Here is an 11,858-nt window from a genome sequence, read left to right on the forward strand (position 1 = left end):
CTTTGGTGAGTGCTGTGAAGTGTGTAAACCTGGTGATTCACAGACCTGTACCCCTGGGGATAAAAATATATGTTTATAAAAAATAAAAAATTAAAAAAAAAAGAGTTAATACCTATTCTTATCAAAATGTTCTAAAAAAACAGAAAAAGGGAAACTTCCAGACTCATTCTATGAGGTCAGCATTACCCTGATATCAAAGCCAGATAAAGACTCTAGTAAAAAAGAGAACAGGACAATATTGCTGATGAACATGGATGCAAAAATTCTCAATAAATTACTAGCAAATTGAATCCAACAATACATTTGGAAAAAAAAATCCTTTCACCACAGTCAAGTTGGTTACAAGAATCCCTGGGTTATAAGAATGGTTTAAGGATTGCAAATCAATTAATGTGATATGCCACATTAATAAAGGATAAGAATCACATGACCATTTCCGTATATGCAGGAAAAGCATTTGACATCTATTCATGATAAAAACCCTCTAAGGGAACTTACCTGAACATAATAAAGGCCATATACAAAAAGCCCACAGGTAATATTCTCAAGGGGGAGAAACAGACAGTTTCTCCTCTATGGTCTGGAACATATGAGAATGGGCGTAAGTGTCATGTCCACTCTTACCACTGTTATTTTATATAGTACTAGAAGTCCTAGCCACAGCAATCAGACAACAAAAAGGAAAATCAGCACTGAAGATGTAAAACTTTCACTGTTTGTAGGTCACATGACAGACTATACAGAAAACCTGAATGACTTCACCAAAAAGTTTCTAGAACTGATACATGAATTAAGTAAAATTTCAGGATACAAAACCTGTGTACAGAAATCTGTTGCATTTCTATACACCAATAAAGAAGCAGGGGGGAGAGAGAGAAATTAAGGAATCTATCCCATTTACAATTGCACCCACGCAAAGAAGATACTAGGAATAAATCTAACAAAAGGAGTAAAACCTGGTAAGAAATTTAAAAAAATAAAAAATTATATAAAAAATACCCTCCTAGTCTCTTAATTTCACAAAACAAACTGAGGGTTGCCAGGGGGAGGAGGATGGGGAGCGTGTGGTTGGATTATGGACATTTGGGAAGGTATGTGCTATGCTGAGTGCTGTGAAGTGTGTAAACCTGGCAATTAACAGACCTGTACCCCTGGGGCTAATAATACATTATATATTAATAAAAAAATTTAAAAAGTTTTTAAAAATACCTTCCTAAAAAAATAGTAAAACCAAAAGCACTGATGGAACAATTTGAGGAGTACACAAAGAAATGAGAAAACATTCTATGTTCATGAATTAGAAAAACAAATATTGTTAAAATGTCTATACTACACAAAAGAACATTTAAACCAATCCCTATCAAAATCCCAACAGCATTTTTCAAAGAGCTAGAACAAACAGTTCCAAAATCTGTGTATGGAACCTCAAAAGACCTCAAATATCCAAAGCCACCTTTAGAAAGAAAAGCAAACTGGAGACATCACAATTCTGGACTTGAATTTATATTTACAAAGCAATTGTAATCAAAACAGTATGGTATTGGCATAGAAACAGACACATAGATCAATGGAAAACAACAGAAAACCCATTAATGAACCCACAACTGTATGGTCAATTAATCTTTGACAAAGCACAAAAAATATCCAATAGAAAAAAATTTCTTCAACAAATAGTGTTGGGAAAACTGGATGGCAACATGCAAAAGAATGCAACTGAACCACTTTCTTGAACCATACACGAAAATAAATTCAAAGTGTATTAAAGATCCAAGTGTGTGGCAAAAACCATAAAAATCCTAGAGGAAAACACAGGCAGTAACCTCTTTGATATCGATATGTCCCTTGTCCAGTAACAAACTATAGAAATGATAACTGAAAGTATAGTCTTGAGACAAGGAAAACAAAAGCAAAAATGAAGTACTGGGACCACATCAAACTAAAAAAATTTCTACACAGAGAAGGAAATAATCAGCAAAAGTAAAAAGCAACCTAGAGAATGAGAGGAGATAGTTACAAATGACATACCTGATAAAGTGTTAGTATTCAAAATCTATAAAGAACTTATCAAACTCAACATCCAAAAAATGAATAATTCAATTAAAAATGGGCAGAAGATGTGAATAGACATTTTCAAAAGAAGACATTCAGATGGTGAACAGACACTTGGAAAGATGCTTGACATCACTGACCATCAGGGAAATATGAATAAAATCTACAATGAGGTATCACCTCACACTTGTCAGAATGGCTAAAATTATCAACACAGAAAACAACAGACATTGGTGAGGATGAGGAGAAAGGCAGCCCTCTTTCACTTTTGGTGGGAATGCAAACTGGTGCACTCGCTCTGGAAAACAGTATGGAGGTCCCTCAAAATATTAAAAATAGAACTACCCTATGATTCAGCAATTTCACTACTAAGTATTCACCCAAAGGATACAAAAATAGGATTTTTTTTTCCTATTCAAAGGATTACATGCACCCTGATGTTTATGGCCACCTTTTCCACAATAGCCAAGTTACAGAAACAAACAAGTGTCCACTGACTGATGAATGGATAAAGAAGAGGTGGTATATAAAAAAATGGAATATTATTCAGCTATAGAAAAGAATAAAATCTTGCCAGTTACCACGACATGAATAGAGCTAGAGAGTATTATGATAAGCAAAATGTCAGTCAGAGAAAGTCAAATACCATTATGATTTCACTAATTAGTGGAATTTTGGAAACAAATACAGACAAACCAAGAAACATACTCTTAATTACAGAGAACATACTGAGGGTTACCAAAAGGAAGGTGGATGGTAATGTGTTAAACAGGTAATGGGGTTTAAGGTATGCACCTGTTATGAGCACCAGATGATCAATGGAAGTGTTGAATAAGTACATTGTATAGCTGAGACTTTTATTACACTGTATGTTCACTACCTAGAATTTAAATAAAAACTTAAAAGTAGAAAGTCTGAAATGTGCAACATTTGCAAAATAGGTATATTGTATACACTAGAAATGTGGGTTGTAATAATGTTTTAGGAATTTTACAACAGGCTCTTTTGCTTACAAGTGTTATTTGTGAAAAACATGAAAACCAAATGCTGAGTACTTATAGACAGAATATTTTATTAATTCCAAGGTATGTTTTCAACTTTGTTTGTCTTATAATACAGACATAGTATCTACAATTATTTTTTTGAAGAATACTCTTTGAATGTTTCTTTTGGAATTCAACTTAAATATACAGTTTTGTATGTGGTGTAATATACAATAACCAAAAAAATGTAAACTTTTAAAATGATTTGACAATATATTGAATTCATTTCTTTTGTGTTTTACAAGGCATTTTTGTATCCCCATTATTGAAGGTTTTGCAATTAAATACCTCAATAGTCTAATATATTTTATCTTGAATATATATTTAATAATATGTTAACATGAAAGGCAGAAAGTTATGCTTAAATCTGATAAAATAAAGTTTATCTGTATAGAAAAGTGTTAAAGAGAATTTTGAAATTATAAAAACAAATATTTAAGCGTTCATTTTTGTTTTTATTTTTTAGTAAAACACCACTGATAGCTTTTGGTTCACAACAGACCACAGGGTAAAGTCCAAACACCTAAGCAGTACCAGAAAAGCCTTTTTGCCTATATTTCTTGCCACTCTTGGCCCTAATATAGCTAAACTGCACTGAAATTCCTACCACTCTTCTAAGCACTGAAGTTACTTTGTTTATACAGTTGCTGTGTACTTTCTTTTCTTCAGCTTACATGCCCAGAAAATCCCCATTTATTCTTCAAAACTAACTCAAAAGATATTTCCTTTTTAATGCCTTTCCCAGGAAAAATATCTCCCCTTTTCCATGACAGTGTTGCACATTTATTACATTCGTATTATAAATATGTGGTTATATGTCTGTCTCCAATTAAACTACTGACTTTTTATCTTTAGTGCCTAAGATGGACCTTGTTCACTTTGGTATTTCCTCAGTCAAGTTTTGATGAATGAAAGAATGGAAAGCAAAACTTTTGTCATCAAAAGGCTTGGGGTTGATACAAGCTCAATTCAAGGGCTTTCAATGTACAAACTACAAGTACTGCTTGGAATTATTTGTCAGTACTGGAATTGGTTGGTAACTGAACAAGGCTGAGAAGTCCAGGGTCAGGAAGAGAAAAGTGAAGCCCGGAAGGATAACATCAGTCATTAAAAAAAGAGATATATCTGATGAATGGTGAAAGAGAGATACTTGAACCTCTAGGCTTCAAACCCCATGTCTATTTCTTTTTATGCACAGATACCTTCACATGAAATTTGAGGCTCTTCAAGGCCTGGTTCAATCTTACATTTTATGTTTTGTACTCTACTATTTGCATTTATATGTGAGTATACACTCCAGTAAACAGAATTCCTTTTCTTTTCTTGTGAAATATGTCCTCTCTTCTTAACTTCCATGCTATTATTCCTAAGATTTCCTGCTTCTGCTTGAAATGTATAACAACTGCCAATGTCCTCATGCAACTTTCCATTATTCTCCACCTGGATTTAAGCTCTGCTTCCTGTGTACCCACCTCTCAGTTTATTTGATACTATTCCTGTAGCTGCAGTTAAACAGTCTTGTCACCTACCAGGTAGGGTAGGCTTAGGGATTAATGAAGGCCAATCACAACAATGGTGGACACAGTAAGGAGGGCAGTGTTCCAAAAAGGGAGAAGTGGTAGTTCAAAGGCCAAAGAGGGAAGTAATCACATCTGGCTGGCTCATGCACTGTTGGATGCTTTCCCTCCGAGCATAGGCTAAGGCACGAGTTTCTTCCTGAAAACGACGATGTCCCTCCTCAGTAAGCCGCCAGAGGCAAGACCGTGGCTTTGCATTGGTTCCATTCTGAAGGTTGACTGGTGCCTTCTCAAAGCTGCTCAGGAAACAGAGGTTGTGGCGGATGGTGTTTTTCCAGCCATTTGGAGCTGTCCAAAAAAAAGGGAAATGGTGTCGGGTGAAATTGTAAATCTCTTGCACATTGAGGCCACAGGGGGGGCTGTTTCTTAATGCCAGGGCTATTAGGTGACTGTAATTGAGGGGAGGGCGGGGCCAGGACCTCCTCTCCTGGCTGTTGCCTTGCCATAACTTCTGGTTCTGGAAGCACTCCCCTTTGTTAGGAGATTGAAGAGACACGGAGCATTTGTCATCTTGTTCCTCAGTTTTTTCTTCTGTGAACTCCCAGTCACCTGGGGAATAAGTGAACCACTTCTGTGGGGAAGATTTCTTGCTGGAGGAAGTTGGCAGTGACTCCATCACTGCAGCCTTTGAGTAGTTAGACTTTTCTTCCTTTGGGAGTGGCTGAGGGTAAGGAAGCATGCTTGTCACATCCTTTTCCTTACTAGGCTTTAGGGTCTCCTGGCTGCCAAGGGGGCATGTGATGTTGGGATTTACCCACATCCACAGGTTAGGTTCAGAGTCAGGACCATCTTTGTCCAAACTGGGTCTGCTGTCTTGAGACATATTTGGGGGTTCCATTACTCGGAGTCTATATTTGGCAAGGTTCTGCTCAGCTAAGTGGCACTGGTCTGTGGTGCAGGGCAAGAAGAACTCACTCCCCATGTCCCAGTCCAGCAGCCCTGGGACCTGGCCATGGAGACTGTACCAGAATTCAGAATTTTTTAGTTTTATGTCCATCTTTAGTGGAGAAGTAGGTAGAGAGAGATTTCTAAAAAGACAGAAGTCTATGAGGCACTTTTCGAAGTTATTGTTGGGGTACTGTTTCTGATCCAGTATATGTCATCTGGGGAACTTATCAGGAGGACTGCTAGAAGTACTAGAAAAAGGGGGAATGGATACTTCATTGATGGGTTGTCAAACTTGGAGAAGTCTCAGTGTTCTACAACAAAGCTCAAAACAGAGAACTAAACAGAGCTTTTTAGCAGGAAAAAAGTTCAAAGTAGAATTCTTGAGTCTTAACAAGAGGACCTACACATTTTGAATTATGTGCCAACTAAGGTGACTTTCATAACAAGTTGATTGGCATATCTTTTAATTCTTTCTAGGTTCATTTAATGAAGGAGCAAACAGGTGTACAGATCACATTATATTTGAGTTGTTCTTAAATGTTTTTAAAAAATTCCATTTTTAAAGTGCTTTTTGACAAAAACTTTCACATAGAAGATCTCAATTGATGCTCATGACAGCCCTGCAAGATAACATAGTGAGTATCATTAACTCCATATTATAGATAAGGGAACTAAGATCTACAGGATATTTAAGACTATATACCTAAGTAAGTAGCAAAGCTAGGTCCATAGTCCAGATCTTCTAATCCTTTCATTATACCTACTGCCTCTTGATGGCATTCAACATACTTTACAAATGAGACAGCAATATGTGTAACCCAAGTTTTAGAGTAAAGTGGTAACTATAAGAAAATGATTTCCATTAGTCTGAACCCCATGCTAGAATTCAAATATGTTATTATTTTCAACCCTACTCTGGAAAACAGCTGGCTTTCTTTTCTCCAGGTCACCTCAGAAACTGAGCTCTGAAGACAGTAGGACCAAAGAAGCTATGAAGTGCAAGTTCCTTAAAACTCCAGAGTTTTACTCTCCAGTAAATTAATCCCAAATCTGTTCTTAGAAAAATGCAAAATGGTAATGTATCACTTGAGTCTGAAAAAAACCCATCTAAAAGGATGTGATTTTGTTAAAAACCATTAGATATGAATATACCTGAAAAATAACCAGCAAGTGTCAACAGGAGATACTGGGGACAACTAATCCCCCGATTGTTTTCCTGCTGTCTTGTCTTATTCTATTCAAAAGAATCCTCCATACAGACTACCAGAGTGATTTTTCACTGTGTGTGTGTGTGTGTGTGTGTGTGTCTGCGCGCGTGCCCGTGCAAAGTTTAATAATAATATCAATTAATAGAAATCAGAAGTATTCCTCATAGGAATTGGTAAGGTAAGGTTTAAAAATATGTAACCCAAGAGCAGAGACATGGAGAACAATCTAACACATGACAACCAAATACTTGGGTAACTTGTTTCTTAAGTGTGCTCTAAAAAAGGAGGCTGAAGAATTTTGCATATGCTTAGGAAAAATATTTAAACTTATGTGTGTGGGTGAGTATCCTGATTTTCAGGCCCCCACCCATTCCAAGTGTTAATAGGCAGTGTTAGTGATTGATGAAATCAATTAATAAGCAAATCAGGTACAATAACATAATAAGTTGAAAAAAGTGGAGGGAACTCATAATAACTTTAGAAATATATTTTCCAGTGTGTTTGCTCATGCTTGTTCTCTCTTTTACACATAGACACACACACTAATGAGCCAACATCAGCATCAGAAGTAGCACTTTTGTGTGCCATCGATTTCCAAAACCATTCCGATGCCCAGAATGGTCTCTACTAGAAGGACTGGTAAGGGGAGTTAGTTGATAACATGTTTTGGGACAGGAAAAAAATTCAGATACATCTAATAAATAAATGCTCTTGTTACAAACAAAAATGTTTTTAAGAATGTCGGGGCCAGTGTTAACAGGATGGAAAGCCAAATTCAAGAGGCTCCTGGTATCAAATTGTGAATTTTTGACACATATATTTTGATTAATTGATACTGGTTTAGTCAGTAAAGAGCTATGAATACATAATGGTACCTCAAATTCTTTTAAAAGGTAATTGTAACAAAAAAGGAGCAAATGCCATAGGATATGTAAGTTTTCTTATTTTTACATAGGAAACAAAATGTGCACGGATTTTTTTTTTTCATTTTAAGTCAATGTTTACTTATGAAGGATAGATATGTACTTATTTCTGTTGGAAGGTAATCAGGAAAGAATGTATAAGAAACAATGAGTAAGCCATATGTGTTTCCAGAAAAACAGGTACCACACCAATGGCTACTGCATATAGTTATATGCTGCTTGAGCTGTTTTCTAAACCATGCACCCTGGTCCTGGGGATATATTAATCCATAGGAAGGGCCTCTTTCTAATTCGTACAGAGGACCTATCCAGTTGCCATGTGCCCACAATTCACATTTTCTTAGAGAGAGTAACTTTTTTTTTTTTTTTTAAATCCACACATAGGCCAGCAATCATGTATCCTAAGAACTGGTAAAACAGATTAGTACTGATGGTCAAACATAATAATCAAGCAGAAATAGGTCCAATAAGGTTTTGCAGGTTGGTTAACAATATAGTGTAAAGAAGACAACTACCTAGGAAGACTCAATCACTCATCTTCTAGAAAATGAATTATTTAGAAAGCCCTACTAATTATAATAAAATATAAGTAAAAACCATAAACCTTAGTAGTATTTGCAAACTAAATAAATATAGAAAAAAGACAGGATAATGTGTACTGCCAACATGCAGAAATTAAGAAATATTAATCTTGTTAAAGACAAGTTAATCCCCCAAAAAACACTGCATGACAGAGAATCAAAAATGCTATTAAATGACAAATAAAACATTATTATTAAAAGGATTTTAGCCAATGTCTCATGTTAAGATTGAACTATGTGCTATGATCCCCCAAAGAATGAATTATTGATAACCCATATGGTTACCTCAGCTTCTTTGAAATGGTATTTCTCTTTTTCTCTCAAATGGGTGATATGATTGATATCCTTAAAAAATGCAAAAATAATAAAATTACTGAAATTGTAGTAAGATATCAAAAGAAGTGTAACAACTTAAAAAGGAAAAATATAAGGGTAGAAATAAATAAATTAAAACTTGGTGTTCATATTTTAGAATGAGCTTAAATGTAAGGCCATGAATATATCTGTAATCATTGCATTTGTGTATGTTTCAAATGCTATTCAAGCTGTCTGAAGTATTTCCAAAAACCCATATTAAATTTGCAATTACAGTTTAAAACTTTTAGGAAATTTAATTCATCAAATTGGTATGCAATTCTCAAATGGTCAATAAAAATTATTTTAAAAGTTATGCTTATTAGCTATTTTAATTTAACAAAATTGAGCAGTAAACAGCACAAATAGCAAATATTTTTCTTCATACACAAAAGCCATTAGATGCTAAAGAATCTATGAAAGATTTTATTATTTTAACACTACTTTCCTTGGCTTCTCTTTCCAACAATTAGATTGTCTTTTTAAGCTCCTATAGACCTCTTCCCTGATCTCACATGAACCAAAAACCAGAGTTCAAGTTTGGACATTTTAAGTTTAAAGTAGCTGGGCTTGTTCCAACAGCAAACTGTAGTAGGCTTTTTAAAATTTTAATGATTATTAATTAATTTATTTTTATTTTATTATTTTATTAATTAATTTATTTTAATGACTATTCATGGAATGCTTACTTAATTAAGCAATCATGAATTTGGTTTCTAACTACTAGTTTGGGAGCCGCAATCTGAGCTCAAAACACCTCAATCTGGCCAAAATTAGCAAGACAGGAAACAACATGTGTGGGAGAGGATGTGGAGAAAGGGGAACCCTCTTACACTGTTGGTGGGAATGCAAGTTGGTGCAGCCACTTTGGAAAACAGTGTGGAGATTCCTCAAGAAATTAAAAATAGAACTTCCCTATGACCCTGCAATTGCACTACTGGGTATTTACCCCAAAGATACAGATGTAGTGAGAAGAAGGGCCATCTGTACCCCAATGTTTATAGCAGCAATGGCCACGGTTGCCAAACTGTGGGAAGAACCAAGATGCCCTTCAACAGACAAATGGATAAAGAAGATGTGGTCCATATACACTATGGAGTATTATGCCTCCATCAGAAAGGATGAATACCCAACTTTTGTATCAACATGGACGGGACTGGAAGAGATTATGCTGAGTGAAATAAGTCAAGCAGAGAGAGTCAATTATCATATGGTTTCATATATTTGTGGAGCATAAGAAACAACATGGAGGACATGGGGAGATGGAGGAAGGGAGTTGAGGGAAATTGGAAGGGGAGATGAACCATTAGAGACTATGGACTCTGAAAAACAATCTGAGAGTTTTGAAGGGGGGGGTGGGAGGTTGGGGGAGGCAGGTGGTGGGTATTAAGGAGGGCACAGATTGCGTGGAGCACTGGGTGTGGTGCAAAAACAATGAATTCTGTTACACTGAAAAGAAATAAAAAAAAACACCTCAATCCAACAAATCTTTGAGTCTTTACTTCAAAGCTTTGAGAGTTCTGAACTTGTGGGAACAAAACATCTCTTTATTTAGAATACTTTCTTCAAAGTATTATTAGACACTTTGAATTTCACTTACTGCTTGTTTTCCTTTCCAAGGGTTCAACCTCAAGTGCCTGGGAAGAGGAAGAGCACTTTCTACAAGACAAAATAAAACATAAAAAGAAATGAAAACCTTGTCAAGACAGCTAAATCCTCTAACCCACAGCCTAATTCAAAGAAGCTGTTCTTTTATAATAAGGATAATGTGACTTGTCAAACACATACAGACTACAGAGAGATTAGAGGCAGGATCCTAGGTACAGTACCTGTTTTATACAAACTCAGCTGTTTTTTGTTATTCTGAGAAGGACAAGTCACACCAACATATGGTTTGTTTTTTTTTTTAGACATATTTTGTAGCCAGGTCAACATAGCACAATGATTTCACAAACTTTGATAATCCCCTCCTCTTTGCTTCAAACATATAAAAACTAATGAATAGAATTACATAGAGAGAGAGAGAAAGAGAGAGAGAGAGAGACCAAGAAATATCGTCAGGCTCAAATACAAGAAAAATATCTCATTAGAATAGAAATAAAAAATAATGAGTGGAACTGAAGCCATTGGCCTGTTGGGCTCTAGATTATTAAGTGGGAAATGGAAGTCAGGCATTTGGTTTCCTTGGGGGACACTAGACCTAAAGTCAAGGACTAGAGTGGGGCTAACTCTGCTTGTAAAAAGAAGCTAAAAAATATAACTGCCAAACCCTGGCAAACTTCAGGTCTGAGAAAGAGGAAAGTCACATAAAATCTTGCAACCAGATGCTGAGTCATACTATTCACTAGCTATGGTAACTGGTTCTATTGGATCTCCTGGATTTTTGGTATCCTCAGTAACACACCACAAGGTAGGAACTCAAAACTGCCATTCTGAGATCTAATAGTGGATTGAAGCCTGGAGGGCTGGGAGGAAGCAACTAAAAAACCTCTCAATAGGGATGAGTAAGTAGATTAATGAACAAAGATAGATGAGATTCAGGGAACAGAAATGTTTCATTCAAATTAAGCTGAAAACTAAAATCTTAAAATTCATGAAAAAATTTAATAACAAGAACAATTAACAACCAAATCATTAATTCACTCCAAATAGTAATAATATTATGGAACTACCTGGAAAGCAAGTATGTTTAGGATACTCAAAGAGATAAAGAGTCAACATATTCAAAATGTACGCAATGAGGGGGACCTCGGTGGCTCAGTTGGTTGAGCATCGGCCCTTGTTTTTGGCTCAGGTCATGATTTCAGGGTTGTGAGATGAAGCCCCGTGTCAGGCTCCATGTTCATGGTGGATCATGCTTAAAATTGTTTCCCTCTGTCTCCCTCTGCTCCTCCCCACCGTGCTCCTTCAAACACACACTTGCATTCTCTCTGTCTCTCAAAAAAAAAAAATCTTTCTCTCAAAAAACAAACAAACCTGCTATATTCTGTAGAGATGAAAAGGAAACAATATTCCACAAAAATGATCAAGCTTTGTTCCATAGCTAGACTTCAGAAGTGTGTGTACGTAGCTAAAGGGAAGAGAATTAGTTCCCACTGCCCTGTAGCAGTGAGAAAGCCATAGATACTGATGTTCATACAAGCTGTGTTGGGAGTAGGTTAATTGCTGACACTAAGACTTTGGCTTAGATAAACCCAGAGTGAAGACACGGAACCAATGGTTTACTTAAAAAATG

The 11,858-nt window shown here is 35.9% G+C and overlaps 1 protein-coding gene across 1 annotated transcript; it reads right to left on the reverse strand.

The window, feature by feature from the left end:
- Window positions 1-4,715: 4,715 nt before the first annotated feature.
- On the reverse strand, window positions 4,716-5,666 carry FOXR2 (forkhead box R2). The gene has a single exon (XM_059385341.1). It carries the CDS (start codon window positions 5,664-5,666, stop codon window positions 4,716-4,718), a length of 951 nt encoding a protein of 316 aa, XP_059241324.1.
- Between the last annotated feature and the right edge of the window lie 6,192 nt (window positions 5,667-11,858).

This window comes from Mustela nigripes, chromosome X (genome assembly GCF_022355385.1).
Source record: "Mustela nigripes isolate SB6536 chromosome X, MUSNIG.SB6536, whole genome shotgun sequence".
Classification (NCBI taxonomy): Eukaryota; Metazoa; Chordata; class Mammalia; order Carnivora; family Mustelidae; genus Mustela; species Mustela nigripes.